General features: G+C 46.5%; 1 protein-coding gene across 1 annotated transcript in view; it reads right to left on the bottom strand.

The window, feature by feature from the left end:
- rbms3 (RNA binding motif, single stranded interacting protein) overlaps positions 1-23,320 on the bottom strand; it is a 208,075-nt gene that overhangs the window by 10,035 nt on the left and 174,720 nt on the right. Inside the window, exons 9-10 of the mRNA XM_036934979.1 lie at positions 18,287-18,380; positions 12,982-13,032 (exon numbers count right to left, since the gene is read on the bottom strand). Of these exons, the coding sequence (XP_036790874.1) occupies positions 12,982-13,032; positions 18,287-18,380 (145 nt within the window). The remainder of the gene's footprint in view (positions 1-12,981; positions 13,033-18,286; positions 18,381-23,320) is intronic.

The following is a 23,320-nucleotide window of genomic DNA, read 5'->3' as shown; positions in this document are numbered from 1 at the left end:
CGTTTTTTTAAGTCCCCATGAGGACAAAGACTTTTTAAGTTTAGGGGTTTGGATTAGAATTGGGGTTCGGGTAAAAGGTTAGGGGTTAGGGTTAGGGTTATAGGTTAGGGTAAGGGTTCTTTTAAGGGTTATTGTTTAGGGTTAGGGGTTAGGTTTAGGATTATAGGTTAGGGGTTAGGTTTAGGTTTAGGGTTATAGGTTAGGGGTTAGGTTTAGGGTTATAGGTTAGGGGTTAGGTTTAGGGTTATAGGTTAAGGTAAGGTTTAGGGTTATAGGTTAGGGTAAGGTTTAGGGTTATAGGTTAGGGTAAGGGTTATTTTAAGGGTTATTGTTTAGGGTTAGGGGTTAGGTGTGTGTGTGTGTGTGTGTGTGTGTGTGTGTGTGTGTGTGTGTGTGTGTGTGTGTGTGTGTGTGTGTGTGTGTGTGTGTGTGTGTGTGTGTGTGTATGTGTGTATGTGTGTGTGTGGGTATGTGTGCGTGTGTGTGTGTGTGGGTATGTGTGTGTGTGTGTGTGTGTGTGTGTGGTTATGTGTGCGTGTGTGTGTGGGCATGTGTGTGTGTGTGTGTGGGTATGTGTGCGTGTGTGTGTGTTTGTGTATGGGTATGTGTGTGTGTGTGTGTGGGTATGTGTGTGTGTGTGTATGTGTGCGTGTGTGTGTGTGGGTGTGTGTGTGGGTATGTGTGTGTGTGTGTGTGTGTGCGAGTGTGTGTGTGAGTGTGTGTGTGTGTGTGTGTGTGAGAGAGAGAAATAGAGAATATTACACACGACACCAAGACCAGAGGTAGATCAAATGACACCTAGACCAGAGGTAGATCACATGACACCTAGACCAGAGGTAGATCACATGACACCTAGACCAGAGGTAGATCACATGACACCAAGTCCAGAGGTAGATCACATATCAAGACCAGAGGAAGTCCCACCAGGCTAGGACCAGAGTGGCTGAAGGAGGTCTCACCAGGCCAGGATCATAGTGGCTGAAGGAGGTCTCACCAGGCCAGGATCATAGTGGCTGAAGGAGGTCTCACCAGGCCAGGATCATAGTGGCTGAAGGAGGTCTCACCAGGCCAGGATCATAGTGGCTGAAGGAGGTCTCACCAGGCCAGGATCATAGTGGCTGAAGGAGGTCTCACCAGGCCAAATTCATAGTGGCTGAAGGAAGTGCCACCAGGCCAGGATCATAGTGGCTGAAGGAGGTCTCACCAGGCCAGGATCATAGTGGCTGAAGGAGGTCTCACCAGGCCAGGATCATAGTGGCTGAAGGAGGTCTCACCAGGCCAGGATCATAGTGGCTGAAGGAGGTCTCACCAGGCCAGGATCATAGTGGCTGAAGGAAGTGCCACCAGGCCAGGATCATAGTGGCTGAAGGAAGTCCCACCAGGCCAGGATCATATTGGCTGAAGGAGGTCCCACCAGGCCAGGACCATAGTGGCTGAAGGAGGTCTCACCAGGCCAGGATCATAGTGGCTGAAGGAAGTCCCACCAGGCCAGGATCATAGTGGCTGAAGGAGGTCTCACCAGGCCAGGATCATAGTGGCTGAAGGAAGTCCCACCAGGCCAGGATCATAGTGGCTGAAGGAAGTCCCACCAGGCCAGGACCATAGTGGCTGAAGGACTTTTTAAGAAAGATCTCAGGATGCACCGCCCAAATGGGACTCTGTTCCCTATATAGTGCACTACTTTTGACCAGGGCCCACAGGGAATGTAGGGACGGATTACAGAATGTTGGGATAGAATACAGAATGTTGGGATAGAATACAGAATGTAGGGATGGAATACAGAATGTAGGGATGGAATACAGAATGTAGGGATGGAATACAGAATGTAGGGATGGAATACAGAATATAGGGATGGAATACAGAATGTAGGGATGGAATACAGAATGTAGGGATGGAATACAGAATGTAGGGATGGAATACAGAATGTAGGGATGGAATACAGAATGTAGGGATGGAGTACAGAATGTAGGGATGGAATACAGAATGTAGGGATGGAATACAGAATGTAGGGATGGAATACAGAATGTAGGGATGGAATACAGAATGTAGGGATGGAATACAGAATGTAGGGATGGAATACAGAATGTAGGGATGGAATTCAGAATGTAGGGATGGAATACAGAATATAGGGATGGAATTCAGAGTGTGGGGATGGAATACAGAATGTAGGGATGGAATACAGAATGTAGGGATGGAATACAGAATGTAGGGATGGAATACAGAATATAGGGATGGAATTCAGAGTGTGGGGATGGAATACAGAATGTAGGGATGGAATACAGAATATAGGGATGGAATTCAGAGTGTGGGGATGGAATACAGAATGTAGGGATGGAATACAGAATGTAGGGATGGAATACAGAATGTAGGGATGGAATACAGAATGTAGGGATGGAATACAGAATGTAGGGATGGAATACAGAATGTAGGGATGGAATTCAGAGTGTGGGGATGGAATACAGAATGTAGGGATGGAATACAGAATGTAGGGATGGAATACAGAATGTAGGGATGGAATACAGAATGTAGGGATGAAATACAGAATGTAGGGATGGAATACAGAATGTAGGGATGAAATACAGAATGTAGGGATGGAATACAGAATGTAGGGATGGAATACAGAATATAGGGATGGAATTCAGAGTGTGGGGATGGAATACAGAATGTAGGGATGGAATACAGAATATAGGGATGGAATTCAGAGTGTGGGGATGGAATACAGAATGTAGGGATGGAATACAGAATGTAGGGATGGAATACAGAATGTAGGGATGGAATACAGAATGTAGGGATGGAATACAGAATGTAGGGATGGAATACAGAATGTAGGGATGGAATTCAGAGTGTGGGGATGGAATACAGAATGTAGGGATGGAATACAGAATGTAGGGATGGAATACAGAATGTAGGGATGGAATACAGAATGTAGGGATGAAATACAGAATGTAGGGATGGAATACAGAATGTAGGGATGGAATACAGAATGTAGGGATGGAATACAGAATGTAGGGATGGAATACAGAATGTAGGGATGAAATACAGAATGTAGGGATGGAATACAGAATGTAGGGATGGAATACAGAATGTAGGGATGAAATACAGAATGTAGGGATGGAATACAGAATGTAGGGATGGAATACAGAATGTAGGGGATAGGATACAGAAAAAAGGGATGGAGTACAGAATATATTGTGCCATTTATCCAGACCGCTACAGTTCAGTAGCTCCAGTCAGACAAAGAGGAGAAGCTCAGAGATCCCTAACCTGCTGCTAATGTCTGCTGATCTCTGTAAACCAGCTATAACAGCAGACACTGAGGTTAGTGGACACTAGATAACAAGGTGATCTCTATAAACCAGCTATAACAGCAGACACTGAGGTAAGTGGACACTAGATAACAAGGTGATCTCTATAAACCAGCTATAACAGCAGACACTGAGGTAAGTGGACACTAGATAACAAGGTGATCTCTGTTAACCAGCTATAACAGCAGACACTGAGGTAAGTGGACACTAGATAACAAGGTGATCTCTATAAACCAGCTATAGCAGCAGACACTGAGGTGAGTGGACACTAGATAACAAGGTGATCTCTGTTAACCAGCAGGAGGGAGACACTGAGGTAAGTGGACACTAGATAACAAGGTGATCTCTATAAACCAGCTATAGCAGCAGACACTGAGGTGAGTGGACACTAGATAACAAGGTGATCTCTGTAAACCAGCTATAGCAGCAGGAGGGAGACACTGAGGTAAGTGGACACTAGATAACAAGGTGATCTCTATAAACCAGCTATAGCAGCAGACACTGAGGTAAGTGGACACTAGATAACAAGGTGATCTCTGTTAACCAGCAGGAGGGAGACACTGAGGTGAGTGGACACTAGATAACAAGGTGATCTCTGTAAATCAGCAGGAGGGAGACACTGAGGTTAGTGGACACTAGATAACAAGGTGATCTCTGTAAACCAGCTATAGCAGCAGACACTGAGGTAAGTGGACACTAGATAACAAGGTGATCTCTGTTAACCAGCAGGAGGGAGACACTGAGGTGAGAGGACACTAGATAACAAGGTGATCTCTGTTAACCAGCTATAACACCAGACACTGAGGTTAGTGGACACTAGATAACAAGGTGATCTCTGTTAACCAGCTATAACAGCAGACACTGAGGTGAGTGGACACTAGACAACAAGGTGATCTCTGTTAACCAGCTATAACAGCAGACACTGAGGTTAGTGGACACTAGATAACAAGGTGATCTCTGTTAACCAGCTATAGCAGCAGACACTGAGGTTAGTGGACACTAGATAACAAGGTGATCTCTATAAACCAGCAGGAGGGAGACACTGAGGTGAGAGGACACTAGATAACAAGGTGATCTCTGTTAACCAGCTATAACAGCAGACACTGAGGTTAGTGGACACTAGATAACAAGGTGATCTCTGTTAACCAGCTATAGCAGCAGACACTGAGGTTAGTGGACACTAGATAACAAGGTGATCTCTGTTAACCAGCAGGAGGGAGACACTGAGGTTAGTGGACACTAGATAACAAGGTGATCTCTGTAAACCAGCAGGAGGGAGACACTGAGGTGAGTGGACACTAGATAACAAGGTGATCTCTGTAAACCAGCTATAGCAGCAGACACTGAGGTGAGTGGACACTAGATTACAAGGTGATCTCTGTAAACCAGCTATAGCAGCAGACACTGAGGTTAGTGGACACTAGATAACAAGGTGATCTCTGTTAACCAGCAGGAGGGAGACACTGAGGTAAGTGGACACTAGATAATTGCATAGTAGCACCTCTCTCTCTCCCTCTGTATCTATATATATATATATATTTCTCTATCTCAGTGTGTCTCTCTGTCTCTCTCTCTCCCTCTGTATCTATATATATATATATATATATTTCTCTATCTCAGTGTCCCTCTCCCTCTCTCTCTATATATATATATATATTTCTCTATCTCAGTGTGTCTCTCTGTCTCTCTCTCTCCCTCTGTATCTATATATATATATATATATATTTCTCTATCTCATTGTGTCTCTCTGTCTCTCTCTCTCCCTCTGTATCTATATATATATATATATATATTTCTCTATCTCATTGTCTCTCTCTCTCCCTCTGTATCTATATATATATATATATTTCTCTATCTCAGTGTGTCTCTCTCTCCCTCTGTATCTATATATATATATATATATATTTCTCTATCTCATTGTCTCTCTCTCCCTCTGTATCTATATATATATATATATTTCTCTATCTCAGTGTGTCTCTCTGTCTCTCTCTCTCCCTCTGTATCTATATGTATATATATATATTTCTCTATCTCATTGTGTCTCTCTGTCTCTCTCTCTCCCTCTGTATCTATATATATATATATATATTTCTCTATCTCAGTGTCTCTCTCTCTCCCTCTGTATCTATATATATATATATATTTCTCTATCTCAGTGTCTCTCTCTCTCCCTCTGTATCTATATATGTATATATTTCTCTATCTCAGTGTGTCTCTCTCTCCCTCTGTATCTATATATGTATATATATTTCTCTATCTCAGTGTGTCTCTCTCTCCCTCTGTATCTATATATATATATATATTTCTCTATCTCAGTGTGTCTCTCTCTCCCTCTGTATCTATATATATGTATATATTTCTCTATCTCAGTGTGTCTCTCTCTCCCTCTGTATCTATATATATATATATATTTCTCTATCTCAGTGTGTCTCTCTCTCTCTGTATCTATATATATATATATATATATATATATTTCTCTATCACAGTGTGTCTCTCTCTCCCTCTGTATCTATATATATATATATATATATATTTCTCTATCTCAGTGTCTCTCTCTCTCCCTCTGTATCTATATATATATGTATATATATTTCTCTATCTCAGTGTGTCTCTCTCTCCCTCTGTATCTATATATATATATATATTTCTCTATCTCAGTGTGTCTCTCTCCCTCTGTATCTATATATATATATATATTTCTCTATCTCAGTGTGTCTCTCTCTCTCTGTATCTATCTATATATATATATATATATATATTTCTCTATCACAGTGTGTCTCTCTCTCCCTCTGTATCTATATATATGTATATATATATATTTCTCTATCTCAGTGTCTCTCTCTCTCCCTCTGTATCTATATATATATGTATATATATTTCTCTATCACAGTGTCTCTCTCTCTCCCTCTGTATCTATATATATATATATATTTCTCTATCTCAGTGTGTCTCTCTCTCCCTCTGTATCTATATATATATATATTTCTCTATCTCATTGTGTCTCTCTCTCCCTCTGTATCTATATATATAGATATATATTTCTCTATCTCATTGTGTCTCTCTCTCCCTCTGTATCTATATATATAGATATATATTTCTCTATCTCAGTGTCTCTCTCTCCCTCTGTATCTATATATATATATATATATTTCTCTATCTCATTGTGTCTCTCTCTCCCTCTGTATCTATATATATAGATATATATTTCTCTATCTCATTGTGTCTCTCTCTCCCTCTGTATCTATATATATAGATATATATTTCTCTATCTCAGTGTCTCTCTCTCTCCCTCTGTATCTATATATATAGATATATATTTCTCTATCTCAGGGTGTCTCTCTGTATCTATCTCCCTCTGTATCTATCTATATATATATATTTCTCTATCTCAGTGTCTCTCTCTCTCCCTCTGTATCTATATATATATATATATATTTCTCTATCTCAGTGTCTCTCTCTCCCTCTGTATCTATATATATATATATATTTCTCTATCTCAGTGTCTCTCTCTCCCTCTGTATCTATATATATATATTTCTCTATCTCATTGTCTGTCTCTCTCTCTCCCTCTGTATCTATATATATATATATATATATTTCTCTATCTCATTGTCTGTCTCTCTCTCTCCCTCTGTATCTATATATATATATATATATATATTTCTCTATCTCATTGTCTGTCTCTCTCTCTCCCTCTGTATCTATATATATATATATATTTCTCTATCACAGTGTCTCTCTCTCTCCCTCTGTATCTATATATATATATATATATATTTCTCTATCTCATTGTCTGTCTCTCTCTCTCCCTCTGTATCTATATATATATATATATATATATATATATATATATATATATATATTTCTCTATCACAGTGTCTCTCTCTCTCCCTCTGTATCTATATATATATATATATATATATATATATATATATATATATATATTTCTCTATCACAGTGTCTCTCTCTCTCCCTCTGTATCTATATATATATATATATTTCTCTATCACAGTGTCTCTCTCTCCCTCTGTATCTATATATATATATATATTTCTCTATCTCAGTGTGTCTCTCTCTCCCTCTGTATCTATATATATATATATATTTCTCTATCTCAGTGTGTCTCTCTCTCCCTCTGTATCTATATATATATATATATTTCTCTATCTCAGTGTGTCTCTCTCTCCCTCTGTATCTATATATATATATATATTTCTCTATCTCAGTGTGTCTCTCTCTCCCTCTGTATCTATATATATATATATATATATTTCTCTATCTCATTGTGTCTCTCTCTCCCTCTGTATCTATATATATATATATTTCTCTATCTCAGTGTGTCTCTCTCTCCCTCTGTATCTATATATATATATATATTTCTCTATCTCAGTGTCTCTCTCTCTCCCTCTGTATCTATATATATATATATATTTCTCTATCTCAGTGTCTCTCTCTCCCTCTGTATCTATATATATATATATTTCTCTATCTCAGTGTGTCTCTCTCTCCCTCTGTATCTATATATATATATATATATATTTCTCTATCTCAGTGTGTCTCTCTCTCTCCCTCTGTATCTATATATATATATATATTTCTCTATCTCAGTGTGTCTCTCTCTCCCTCTGTATCTATCACTATTTTTGCCATTTTAATTCCAATGTCTTTTCTCTGCCTTTGTTTTCTTGCAGGGATTTCACTACGCAGCGACAAGACTATGTCTCCCTCCCAAGTAGCAGACTATTCCCTATGTAGTGCACTACTTTTGACCAGAGCCTATGGGGCAGTATATAGGGAACAGGGTACCATTTGCGACACAGACTATGGGATCAGCTCACAGGCTGATATAGACGAGGTCTGATCTAGTGGGCTCTTCCTCTGCTCCTCTTCCCAGGCTGATATAGACGAGGTCTGATCTAGTGAGCTCTTCCTCTGCTCCTCTTCCAAGGCTGATATAGACAAGGTCTGATCTAGTGTGCTCTTCCTCTGCTCCTCTTCCCAGGCTGATATAGACAAGGTCTAATCTAGTGGGCTCTTCCTCTGCTCCTCTTCCCAGGCTGATGTAGACGAGGTCTGATCTAGTGGGCTCTTCCTATGCTCCTCTTCCCAGGCTGATATAGACAAGGTCTGATCTAGTGGGCTCTTCCTATGCTCCTCTTCCCAGGCTGATATAGACAAGGTCTGATCTAGTGGGCTGCCAATCTGACAGAAGGGTTTAGTTGAAAACACATTCACAGAATAGCATCATCTCCCTCGCGCAAAAAATATCGAACACCGCTCTGGAAAATCAATTAGAGACATGAAGACAGATTTCTGCACCTCCCTCCATCACTACATACCTATTCTACTTCTCTCTTTATTTTTCTCTCCTTCTATTTCTCTCTCTCTCTTATTTCTCTCTCTCTCTCTCCTATTTCTCTCTCTCTCTTTCTCCTATTTCTCTCTCCTATTTCTCTCTCTCTCTCCCTCTCTCTCTCCTTCTATTTCTTTCTCTCTCCTATTTATCTCTCTCTCTCTCATATTTCTCTCTCTCGCCTTCTATTTCTTTCTCTCTCCCATTTATCTCTCTTTCTCTCTCTCCTATTTTTCTCTCTCTCCTATTTCTTTCTCTCTCTCTCTCCTATTTTTCTCTCTATCTCTGTGTCTCTCTCTCTCTCTGTCTCTCTGTCTCCTTCTCTGTCCCTTAACAGGATACAATGACCCCAGCTTCAATACTCTGCCTCTGGCCAATTCAAATAAGGAATTTGGTTCTGTCTCTGTGAAGCTGGGAGGTAATCGGATGGTGGGCTGTGTGAGCTGGTCTGGATTCCAGGCCTCCGGGTGTGTGTGTCCGTCCCATATTATGTAGGTACTGTACTATGTAGGTATTGTGCTATGTAGGTACTGTACTATGTAGGTATTGTGCTATGTAGGTACTGTGCTATGTAGGTACTGTACTATGTAGGTATTGTGCTATGTAGGTACTGTGCTATGTAGGTACTGTGCTATGTAGGTACTGTGCTATGTAGGTACTGTGCTATGTAGGTACTGTGCTATGTAGGTACTGTGCTATGTAGGTACTGTGCTATGTATGTACTGTGCTATGTAGGTACTGTACTCTGTAGGTACTGTGCTATGTAGGTACTGTGCTATGTAGGTACTGTGCTATGTAGGTACTGTGCTATGTAGGTACTGTGCTATGTAGGTACTGTGCTATGTAGGTACTGTGCTATGTATGTACTGTGCTATGTAGGTACTGTACTCTGTAGGTACTGTGCTATGTAGGTACTGTGCTATGTAGGTACTGTGCTATGTAGGTACTGTTCTATGTAGGTACTGTACACTGTAGGTAGTGTGCTATGTAGGTAGTGCACTATGTAGATACTGTGCTATGTAGGTACTGTGCTATGTAGGTACTGTGCTATGTAGGTACTGTGCTATGTAGCTAGTGCACTATGTAGATATTGTACTATGTAGATACTGTGCTATGTAGATACTGTACTATGTAGATACTGTGCTATGTAGATACCGTACTATGTAGATACTGTGCTATGTAGGAACTGTGCTATGTAGGTACTGTGCTATGTAGGTACTGTACTATGTAGGTTCTGTGCTATGTAGGTACTGTGCTATGTAGGTACTGTACTATGTAGGTACTGTGCTATGTAGGTACTGACCTATGTAGATACTCTGCTATGTAGGTACTGTGCTATGTAGGTACTGTGATATGTAGGTACTGTGCTATGTAGGTACTGTGCTATGTAGGTACTGTACTATGTAGGTACTATACCATGTTGGTACTGTATTATGTAGGTACTGACCTATGTAGGTACTGTGCTATGTAGATACTGTGATATGTAGGTACTGTGCTATGTAGGTACTGTGATATGTAGATACTGTGGTATGTAGGTACTGTTGTGTAGGTTCTGTGCTATGTAGACACTGTGCTATGTAGGTACTGTACTATGTAGGTACTGTGCTATGTAGATACTGTGCTATGTAGGTACTGTACTATGTAGGTACTGTGCTATGTAGATACTGTGCTATGTAGGTACTGTACTATGTAGGTTCTGTGCTATGTAGATACTGTGCTATATGGGTACTGTGCTATGTAGGTACTGTGCTATGTACTGTGTAGTGTGTGTGAGCTGTAGAGCTGCTGTGAGAGGGCCAGGGACGTGTGGGGACAGACAAGAAACAGAGCCCAGACGCTCTCTACCAGACCTGTAGGGCCCAGTCCCTCTCTACCAGACCTGTAGGGCCCAGTCCCTCTCTACCAGACTTGTAGGGCCCAGTCCCTCTCTACCTCTCTACCAGACCTGTTGGGCCCAGACCTGTAGGGCCCAGACCCTCTCTACCTCTCTGCCAGACCTGTAGGGCCCAGACCTGTAGGGCCCAGACGCTCTCTACCAGACCTGTAGGGCCCAGACCCTCTCTACCTCTCTACCAGACCTGTAGGGCCCAGACCCTCTCTACCTCTCTACCAGACCTGTAGGGCCCAGACCCTCTCAACCAGACCTGTAGGGCCCAGACCTGTAGGGCCCAGACGCTCTCTACCAGACCTGTAGGGCCCAGACCCTCTCTACCTCTCTACCAGACCTGTAGGGCCCAGACCCTCTCTACCTCTCTACCAGACATGTAGGGCCCAGACCTGTAGGGCCCAGACGCTCTCTACCAGACCTGTAGGGCCCAGACCCTCTCTACCTCTCTACCAGACCTGTAGGGCCCAGACCCTCTCTGCCTCTCTACCAGACCTGTAGGGCCCAGACCCTCCCTACCTCTCTACCAGACCTGTAGGGCCCAGACCCTCTCTACCAGACCTGTAGGGCCCAGACCCTCTCTACCAGACCTGTAGGGCCCAGTCACTCTCTACCAGAACTGTAGGGCCCAGACACTCTCTACCTCTCTACCAGACCTGTAGGGCCCAGACGCTCTCTACCAGACCTGTAGGGCCCAGACCCTCTCTACCAGACCTGTAGGGCCCAGTCCCTCTCTACCTCTCTAGCTGACTACATCAGTACTACAGCTGACTACATCAGTACTACAGCTGACTACATCAATACTACAGCAGACTACATCAGTAATACAGTTGACTACAACAATACTACAGTTGACTACATCAATACTACCGCCGACTGAATCAATACTGCAGCTGACTACATCAATACTACAGCTGACTACATAAATACTACAGCAGACTACATCAATACTACAGCTGACTACATCAATACTACAGCAGACTACATCAATACTACAGCTGACTACATCAATACTACTGCTGACTACATCAGTACTACAGCTGACTACATCAGTACTACAGTTGACTACATCAATACTACAGCTGACTACATCAGTACTACAGCTGACTACATCAGTACTATTCCAGACTACATCAATACTACAGCAGACTACATCAATACTACAGCAGACTACATCAATACTACAGCAGACTACATCAGTACTACAGCAGACTACATCAGTACTACAGCTGACTACATCAATACTACAGCAGACTACATCAATACTACAGCTGACTACATCAATACTACAGCAGACTACATCAATACTACAGCAGACTACATCAGTACTACAGCTGACTACATCAATACTACAGCTGACTACAACAGTACTACAGCAGACTACATCAGTACTACAGCAGACTACATCAGTACTACAGCAGACTACATCAGTACTACAGCTGACTACATCAGTACTACAGCAGACTACATCAGTACTACAGCAGACTACATCAGTACTACAGCAGACTACATCAGTACTACAGCAGACTACATCAGTACTACAGCTGACTACATCAGTACTACATCAGTACTACAGCAGACTAGATCAATACTACAGCAGACTACATCAATACTACAGCAGACTAGATCAGTACTACAGCAGACTACATCAATACTACAGCAGACTACATCAGTACTACATCAGTACTACATCAGACTACATCAATACTACAGCAGACTACATCAGTACTACAGCTGACTACAACAGTACTACAGCAGACTACATCAGTACTACAGCAGACTACATCAGTACTACATCAGTACTACATCAGTACTACAGCAGACTAGATCAATACTACAGCAGACTACATCAGTACTACAGCAGACTACATCAGTACTACAGCAGACTACATCAGTACTACAGCTGACTACAACAATACTACAGCAGACTACATCAGTACTACAGCAGACTACATCAGTACTACATCAGTACTACATCAGTACTACAGCAGACTAGATCAATACTACAGCAGACTACATCAGTACTACAGCAGACTAGATCAATACTACAGCTGACTACATCAGTACTACAGCAGACTACATCAGTACTAGAGCAGACTACATCAGTACTACAGCTGACTACAACAGTACTACAGCAGACTACATCAGTACTACAGCAGACTACATCAGTACTACAGCTGACTACATCAGTACTACAGCAGACTACATCAATACTACATCAATACTACATCAACTACATCAATACTACAGCTGACTACATCAGTACTAAAGCTCAAGCTGTCCTCCTCTGAGGTTCTCTCATTCAGGAGAAATATGTGAGGGACTGTCCAATGGGCTTTGAAAACACTTACACAGATAAAGTAACTCAGCTCACGCAGACACATGCAAGCACACACACACACACACGCACACTATTGCGATGGCTGGGTTGTACTCACGGTAGGTTGCATAACATACTGTTGATGAGGCATCCAGGATGTATTCTGGACCTGTGGAGAGACATATTAGGTGTTGGTACCTCAACTCCTCTGATTACACCCTCCTTCCCTCCATCTCTATAACCCTCCATCCCTCCATCCCTCCACCCCTCCATCCATCTCTCCATCCCTCCATCCCTCCATCCCTCCATCTCTATAACCCTCCACCCCTCCATCCATCTCTCCATCCCTCCATCCCTCCATCCCTCCATCTCTATAACCCTCCATCCCTCCATCCCTCCACCCCTCCATCTCTCCATCCGTCCATCCCTCCACCCCTCCATCGCTATAACCCTCCACCCCTCCACCCCTCCATCACTATAACCCTCCACCCCTCCACCCCTCCATCTCTATAACCCTCCACCCCTCCACCCCTCCATCACTATAACCCTCCACCCCTCCACCCCTCCATCACTATAACCCTCCACCCCTCCACCCCTCCACCCCTCCATCACTATAACCCTCCACCCCTCCACCCCTCCATATCTATAACCCTCCACCCCTCCATCACTATAACCCTCCACCCCTCCACCCCTCCATCTCTATAACCCTCCACCCCTCCACCCCTCCATCTCTATAACCCTCCACCCCTCCATCCCTCCATCCCTCCATCCCTCCACCCCTCCACCCCTCCACCCCTCCATCACTATAACCCTCCATCCCTCCATCTCTATAACCCTCCACCCCTCCATCCCTCCATATCTATTACCCTCCACCCCTCCACCCCTCCATCTCTATAACCCTCCACCCCTCCATCCCTCCATCCCTCATCACTATAACCCTCCACCCCTCCACCCCTCCATATCTATAACCCTCCACCCCTCCACCCCTCCATCCCTCCATCTCTATAACCCTCCACCCCTCCACCCCTCCATCTCTATAACCCTCCACCCCTCCATCCCTCCACCCCTCCATCTCTATAACCCTCCACCCCTCCACCCCTCCATCCCTCCATCTCTATAACCCTCCACCCCTCCACCCCTCCATCACTATAACCCTCCACCCCTCCACCCCTCCATCTCTATAACCCTCCACCCCTCCACCCCTCCATCTCTATAACCCTCCACCCCTCCATCACTATAACCCTCCACCCCTCCACCCCTCCATCTCTATAACCCTCCACCCCTCCACCCCTCCATCACTATAACCCTCCACCCCTCCACCCCTCCATCTCTATAACCCTCCACCCCTCCACCCCTCCATCTCTATAACCCTCCACCCCTCCATCCCTCCATCACTATAATCCTCCACCCCTCCACCCCTCCATCTCTATAACCCTCCATCCCTCCATCCCTCTATCTCTATAACCCTCCATCCCTCCACCCCTCCATCACTATAACCCTCCATCCCTCCATCCCTCCACCCCTCCATCTCTCCATCCTTCCATCCCTCCACCCATCCATCCCTCCATTCCTCCATCCCTCCATCTCTATAACCCTCCATCCCTCCATCCCTCCACCCCTCCATCTCTCCATCCGTCCATCCCTCCATCACTCCATCTCTATAACCCTCCATCCCTCCATCCCTCCACCCCTACATCTCTCCATCCGTCCACCACTCCACCCCTCCATCTCTATAAACTTCCACCCCTCCATCACTATAACCCTCCACCCCTCCACCCCTCCATCTCTATAACCCTCCACCCCTCCACCCCTCCATCACTATAACCCTCCACCCCTCCATCTCTATAACCCTCCACCCCTCCACCCCTCCATCTCTATAACCCTCCACCCCTCCATCCCTCCATCACTATAACCCTCCACCCCTCCACCCCTCCATCTCTATAACCCTCCATCCCTCCATCTCTTTAACCCTCCATCCCTCCACCCCTCCATCACTATAACCCTCCATCCCTCCATCCCTTCACCCCTCCATCTCTCCATCCTTCCATCCCTCCACCCATCCATCCCTCCATCCCTCCATCCCTCCATCTCTATAACCCTCCATCCCTCCATCCCTCCACCCCTCCATCTCTCCATCCGTCCATCCCTCCACCCCTCCATCGCTATAACCCTCCACCCCTCCATCCCTCCATATCTATTACCCTCCACCTCTCCACCCCTCCATCGCTATAACCCTCCACCCCTCCACCCCTCCATCTCTATAACCCTCCACCCCTCCATCCCTCCATCAATATAACCCTCCATCTCTATAACCCTCCACCCCTCCATCTCTATAACCCTCCACCCCTCCATCCCTCCATATCTATTACCCTCCACCCCTCCATCGCTATAACCCTCCACCCCTCCACCCCTCCATCTCTATAACCCTCCACCCCTCCATCCCTCCATCACTATAACCCTCCACCCCTCCACCCCTCCATCTCTATAACCCTCCATCCCTCCATCCCTCCATCTCTATAACCCTCCATCCCTCCACCCCTCCATCACTAGAACCCTCCATCCCTCCACCCCTCCACCCCTCCATCGCTCCATCCTTCCATCCCTCCACCCATCCATCCCTCCATCCCTCCATCCCTCCATCTCTATAACCCTCCACCCCTCTACCCCTCCATCTCTATAACCCCCCACCCCTCCATCCCTCCATCTCTATAACCCTCCATCTCTATAACCCTCCATCCCTCCATCCATCAGTCTCTATAACCCTCCACCCCTCCACCCCTCCATCCCTCCACCCCTCCACCCCTCCATCTCTACATCCCTCCATCCCTCCATCTCTATAACCCTCCATCCCTGCATCCCTCCCTCTCTATAACCCTCCACCCCTCCATCCCTCCATCTCTATAACCCTCCACCCCTCCATACCTCCATCTCTATAACCCTCCACCCCTCCATCCCTCCATCTCTATAACCCTCCACCCCTCCATCCCTCCATCTCTATAACCCTCCACCCCTCCATCCCTCCATCCCTCCATCTCTATAACCCTCCACCCCTCCATCCCTCCATCTCTATAACCCTCCACCACTCCATCCCTCCATCTCTATAACCCTCCACCCCTCCACCCCTCCATCTCTATAACCCTCCACCCCTCCATCTCTATAACCCTCCACCCCTCCATCTCTATAACCCTCCACCCCTCCATCCCTACATCTCTATAACCCTCCATCCCTCCATCTCTATAACCCTCCACCCCTCCATCCCTCCATCTCTATAACCCTCCACCCCTCCACCCCTCCATCCCTCCATCCCTCCATCCCTACATCTCTATAACCCTCCACCCCTCCATCCCTCCATCTCTATAACCCTCCATCCCTCCATCTCTATAACCCTCCACCCCTCCATCTCTATAACCCTCCATCCCTCCATCTCTATAACCCTCCACCCATCTCCTCTCCTTTCCTATCCCCAGCCACCCATCTTCTCTCCTTTCCTATCCCCAGCCACCCTCTCCTCTCCTTTCCTATCCCCAGCCACCCCTTTCCTCTCCTTTCCTATCCCCAGCCACCCTCTCCTCTCCTTTCCTATCCCCAGCCACCCCTCTCCTCTCCTTTCCTATCCCCAGCCACCCCTCTCCTCTCCTCTCCTTTCCTATCCCCAGCCACCCTCTCCTCTCCTTTCCTATCCCCAGCCACCCTCTCCTCTCCTCTCCTTTCCTATCCCCAGCCACCCTCTCCTCCTCTTTCCTATCCCTAGCCACCCTCTCCTCTCCTTTCCTATCCCCAGCCACCCCTCTCCTCTCCTCTCCTTTCCTATCCCCAGCCACCCCTCTCCTCTCCTATCCCCAGCCACCCTCTCCTCTCCTTTCCTATCCCCAGCCACCCTCTCCTCTCCTTTCCTATCCCCAGCCACCCATCTCCTCTCCTTTCCTATCCCCAGCCACCCATCTCCTCTCCTTTCCTATCCCCAGCCACCCCTCTCCTCTCCTCTCCTTTCCTATCCTCTCCTCTCCTCTCCTCTCCTATCCCCAGCCACCCTCTCCTCTCCTTTCCTATCCCCAGCCACCCTCTCCTCTCCTTTCGTATCCCCAGCCACCGCTCTCCTCTCCTCTCCTATCCCCAGCCACCCTCTCCTCTCCTTTCCTATCCCCAGCCACCCTCTCCTCTCCCCTCCTTTCCTATCCCCAGCCACCCCCTCCTCTCCTTTCCTATCCCCAGCCACCCCTCTCCTCTCCTCTCCTCTCCTTTCCTATCCCCAAGCCACCCTCTCCTCTCCTTTCCTATCCCCAGCCACCCCTCTCCTCTCCTCTCCTCTCCTCTCCTTTCCTATCCCCAGCCACCCTCTCCTCTCCTTTCCTATCCCCAGCCACCCCTCTCCTCTCCTTTCCTATCCCCAGCCACCCTCTCCTCTCCTTTCCTATCCCCAGCCACCCTCTCCTCTCATTTCCTATCCCTAGCCACCCCCTCCTCTCCTTTCCTATCCCCAGCCACCCATCTCCTCTCCTTTCCTATCCCCTCTCCTCTCCTCTCCTCTCCTCCCCTCCCCTCCCCTCCCCTCCCCTCCTCTCCTCTCCTCTCCTCTCCTCTCCTATCCCCACCCATCTCCTATATAATATAACATTGAAATTAAACTATATTGATGCATAATTACAGTATAATATGAACGCCTTAGAGATCTATACTGTTATATTGCTTCATATTTACAGTAGAATATGAAAGACTAAGAGAGTTATAATGTTACATTGCTGTATAATTACAGTAAAACATGACAGTCTTAGAGAGTTATATTGTGGTATAATTACAATAATATATGACAGTCTTAGAGAGTTATATTGTGGTATAATTACAGTAATATATGACAGTCTTAGAGAGTTATATTGTGGTATAATTACAGTAATATATGACAGTCTTAGAGAGTTATATTGTTATATTGCGGTATAATTACAGTAAAACATGACAGTCTTAGAGAGTTATATTGTTATATTGCGGTATAATTACAGTAATATATGACAGTCTTAGAGAGTTGTATGGTTTCTTGCGGTATAATTACAGTAAAACAGGAAAGGCTTAGAGAGTTATATTGTTATATTGCGGTATAATTACATCATCTATGCAGCAGTTTCATCATTAAAGACTCATCCTTCTGGAGCAGACTCACTGCTTTCATCTCCCCCAATATAATACAATACTACTGCAGTATCCCCAATACAATAGAGAGAGAGAGAGAGAGAGAGAGAGAGAGAGAGAGAGAGAGAGAGCGAGAGAGAGAGAGAGAGAGAGAGAGAGAGAGAGAGAGAGAGAGGGAAGTGGGAGATGTGGGGTCTGTATAAAATAGTCAATATGTCTTATTTGAGAGAGTGTGTACTAAGACTTGCCTAACACTCCATCTCCCACCTCCACATAGACACAACACCCCCCATCCCCCTCACCTGGTACGTGGAGACGGGTGAGGCAGCGACGAAGGGAGTGATGGATGTCTGCGCTATCATCCTATTGGTGGAGATGTATGGAGAGGAGTAGAACCTACAGGAGAGAAGGAGAGACAGAAAGAGAGGAGGAAAAGGAGAAGAGAGGAAGAGGGGACAGTAGAGAAGGAGAGACAGGAAGAGGGGAGGAAAAGGAGAAGAGAGGAAGAGGGGACAGTAGAGAAGGAGAGACAGGAAGAGGGGAGGAAGAGGAGAAGAGAGAAAGAGGGGACAGTAGAGAAGGAGAAACAGGAAGAGGGGAGGAAGTGGAGAAGAGAGGAAGAGGGGACAGTAGAGAAGGAGAGACAGGAAGAGGGGAGGAAGTGGAGAAGAGAGGAAGAGGGGACAGTAGAGAAGGAGAGATAGGAAGAGGGGAGGAAGAGGAGAAGAAAGGAAGAGGGGACAGTAGAGAAGGAGAGAAAGGAAGAGGGGAGGAAGAGGAGAAGAGAGGAAGAGGGGACAGTAGAGAAGGAGAGACAGGAAGAAGGGAGGAAGAGAAGGAGCGACATGAAGAGGGGAGGATGAGGAGAAGAGAGGAAGAGGGGACAGTAGAGAAAGAGAGACAGGAAGAGAGGAGGGAGGAGGAGATGAAGAGAGGAAGAGGGGAAGAAGATGAGAAGAGGGGACAGTAGAGAAGGAGAGACAAGAAGAGGGGAGGAAGTGGAGAAAAGAGGAAGACGGGACAGTAGAGAAGGAGACACGGGAAGAAGGGTGGGAAGGAGAGAGGAGAGAGGGTTAAACTTCATAATGTCACTCTAAGAGCAGGACAACAACCACTAGCAACAGTGACAGATTGGCTCAGCCCAAGTGTGTCACACCGTGGACTGACTGATTGATGACCCTGTCCTAGAATACAGACTCAACATCTGGCTCCCTCACACACACAAGTTCAAGTGTGTGTGTGTGTGTGTGTGTGTGTGTGTGTGTGTGTGTGTGTCTGTCTGTGTTTCTGAAGTGAAAGTATGTCCTTAGTGGTTTCATTGGGTGAATGAATAAAATGATATTTTCGTGTCAAGTCGCCAATCGGCAGCCGATCCCTTGTGGGGTTAATTGACACATGAACAGACATTACAATAATTCACTGTGGTCATTAAATGAAAGGTTTTCCTCTGCATTGCGCTTCGCATAAAGAGTCAAATTCTAAGTGTGTGTATTATTTACCATTGTGTACCCAGAGAGGACACATTTCTTTCAGGTACTAGTGTGAGTGTGTGTGTGTGTGTGTATTACATCAAGCAGGTCTCTTGCTGTTCTGAATCGATCCCTCTGTCTACGGGGGGGGGGGGGGGGGTGTATACAGGCAGAGTTATGGATGGGGGGGTATACAGGCTGAGTTATGGACGGGGGGGGGGGGTATACAGGCAGAGTTATGGATGGGGGGGGTATACAGGCTGAGTTATGGACGGGGGGGTATACAGGCTGAGTTATAGATGGGGGGGTATACAGACTGAGTTATGGACGGGGGGGTATACAGGCTGAGTTATAGATGGATGGGGGGGGGTATACAGGCTGAGTTATGGACGGGGGGGTATACAGGCTGAGTTATAGATGGATGGGGTGGGGTATACAGGCTGAGTTATGGACGGGGGGGTATACAGGCTGAGTTATAGATGGGGGGGGTATACAGGCTGAGTTATGGACGGGGGGGTATACAGGCTGAGTTATAGATGGGGGGGTATACAGACTGAGTTATGGACGGGGGGGGGGGGTATACAGGCTGAGTTATGGACGGGGGGGGGTATACAGGCTGAGTTATGGATGGGGGGGTATACAGACTGAGTTATGGACGGGGGGGGGGGGTATACAGGCAGAGTTATGGATGGGGGGGTATACAGGCTGAGTTATGGACGGGGGGGGTATACAGGCAGAGTTATGGATGGGGGGGTATACAGGCTGAGTTATGGACGGGGGGGTATACAGGCTGAGTTATAGATGGGGGGGTATACAGACTGAGTTATAGATGGATGGGGTGGGGTATACAGGCTGAGTTATGGACGGGGGGGTATACAGGCTGAGTTATAGATGGGGGGGTATACAGACTGAGTTATGGATGGATAGGGTGGGGTATACAGGCTGAGTTATGGACGGGGGGGTATACAGGCTGAGTTATAGATGGATGGGGTGGGGTATACAGGCTGAGTTATGGACGGGGGGGTATACAGGCTGAGTTATAGATGGGGGGGGTATACAGGCTGAGTTATGGACGGGGGGGTATACAGGCTGAGTTATAGATGGGGGGGTATACAGACTGAGTTATGGACGGGGGGGGGGGTATACAGGCTGAGTTATGGACGGGGGGGGTATACAGGCTGAGTTATGGATGGGGGGGTATACAGACTGAGTTATGGACGGGGGGGGGGGGGGTATACAGGCAGAGTTATGGATGGGGGGGTATACAGGCTGAGTTATGGACGGGGGGGGGGGTATACAGGCAGAGTTATGGATGGGGGGGTATACAGGCTGAGTTATGGACGGGGGGGTATACAGGCTGAGTTATAGATGGGGGGGTATACAGACTGAGTTATGGACGGGGGGTATACAGGCTGAGTTATAGATGGGGGGGTATACAGACTGAGTTATGGATGGATGGGGTGGGGTATACAGGCTGAGTTATGGACGGGGGGGTATACAGGCTGAGTTATAGATGGGGGGGTATACAGACTGAGTTATGGACGGGGGGGTATACAGGCTGAGTTATAGATGGATGGGGGGGGATATACAGGCTGAGTTATGGACGGGGGGGTATACAGGCTGAGTTATAGATGGATGGGGTGGGGTATACAGGCTGAGTTATGGACGGGGGGGTATACAGGCTGAGTTATGGACGGGGGGGTATACAGGCTGAGTTATAGATGGGGGGGGGGTATACAGGCTGAGTTATGGACGGGGGGGTATACAGGCTGAGTTATAGATGGGGGGGTATACAGACTGAGTTATGGACGGGGGGGGGGGGGGGGGTATACAGGCTGAGTTATGGACGGGGGGGTATACAGGCTGAGTTATGGATGGGGGGGTATACAGACTGAGTTATGGACGGGGGGGGGGGGTATACAGGCTGAGTTATGGATGAGGGGGGGGGTATACAGGCTGAGTTATGGATGGGGGGGTATACAGGCTGAGTTATGGACGGGGGGGGGGGGGTATACAGACTGAGTTATGGACGGGGGGGGTATACAGGCTGAGTTATGGATGGGGGGGGTATATAGGCTGAGTTATGGATGGGGGGGTATACAGGCTGAGTTATGGACGGGGGGGGGGGGTATACAGGCTGAGTTATGGATGGGGGGGGGTATACAGACTGAGTTATGGACGGGGGGGGGGTATACAGACTGAGTTATGGACGGGGGGGGGGGTATACAGGCTGAGTTATGGATGGGGGGGGGGTATACAGGCTGAGTTATGGATGCGGGGGTATACAGGCTGAGTTACGGACGGGGGGGGGTATACAGGCTGAGTTATGGATGGGGGGGGTATACAGGCTGAGTTATGGATGGGGGGGTATACAGGCTGTGTTATGGACGGGGGGGGGGGTATACAGGCTTATGGATGGGGGGATATACAGACTGAGTTATGGACGGGGGGGTATACAGGCTGAGTTATGGATGGGGGGGGTATACAGGCTGAGTTATGGATGGGGGGGGGTATACAGGCTGAGTTATGGATGGGGGGGGGTATACAGGCTGAGTTATGGACGGGGGGGGGGGGTATACAGGCTGAGTTATGGACGGGGGGGGCAGGGTATACAGGCTGAGTTATGGACGGGGGGGGGCTACAGGATGAACACTACCAGACAACTAGGCGTGTGTGTGTGTGTGTGTGTGTGTGTGTGTGTGTGTGTGTGTGTGTGTGTGTGTGTGTGTGTGTGTGTGTGTGTGTGTGTGTGTGTGTGTGTGTGTGTGTGTGTGCTGTCACCCTGATAAACGAGTGAGTCTGAGAGAGGCTGTGATGTAGTAAACATCTCCAATAAAATCAGTTCCGCATCGAACCCAAAACCACGAGCTTGTAGAAAACCAACTGTAATCAATTATTTCCTCCTTTTCAAGTTTCTGTTTTCTCTCGCTGTCCTCCTCCTGACCTCACCCCCATCCCCTCCCTGTCTCTGCTCCTACACTCCATCCTTCGCTGTCTTCTCCTCTAATTAGTGGAATTAGCGTTTCAGACTAATTTAATAGTCTCTCTGGAACTCTGTTTTATAACCTTGCAGAAGGTTTAGGACAATACAGAATTAAATAAACACCTGACAGCAAGAGAGAGTGAGAGAGAGAGAGAGAGAGAGAGAGAGAGAGAGAGAGAGATAAAGAGAGATAAAGAGAGATAGAGAGAGAGAGACAGAGAGAGATAAAGAGAGATAGAGAGAGAGAGACAGAGAGAGAGAGACAAATGGATTGGGAGAGGGAGAGAGAGACTATGTACAGACTCAGTGAGCATAGCCTTGCTATTGAGAAAGGCCGCCGTAGGCAGACATGGCTCTCAAGAGAAGACAGGCCATGTGCTCACTGCCCACAAAATGAGGTGGAAACTGAGCTGCACTTCCTAACCTCCTGCCCAATGTATGACCATATTAGAGAGACATATTTCCCTCAGATTACACAGATCCACAACGAATTCGAAAACAAATCCAAATTTGAAAAACTCCCATATCTACTGGGTGAAATTCCACAGTGTGCCATCACAGCAGCAAGATTTGTGACCTGTTGCCATGAGAAAAGGGCAACCAGTGAAGAACACACACCATTGTAAATACAACCCATATTTATGCTTATTTATTTTATCTTGTGTCCTTTAACCATTTGTACATTGTTAAAACACTGTATATATATATATAATATGACATTTGTAATGTCTTTACTGTTTTGAAACCTCTGTATGTGTAATGTTTACTGTTAATTTTTGTTGTTTTTCACTTTATATTTTCACTTTGTATGTTGTCTACCTCACTTGCTTTGGCAATGTTAACACATGTTTCCCATGCCAATAAAGCCCTTGAATTGAATTGAA

This window comes from Oncorhynchus mykiss, chromosome 2 (assembly GCF_013265735.2).
Source record: "Oncorhynchus mykiss isolate Arlee chromosome 2, USDA_OmykA_1.1, whole genome shotgun sequence".
In the NCBI taxonomy this organism is placed as follows: Eukaryota; Metazoa; Chordata; class Actinopteri; order Salmoniformes; family Salmonidae; genus Oncorhynchus; species Oncorhynchus mykiss.
This window is presented reverse-complemented; position numbering and strand designations above follow the sequence as displayed.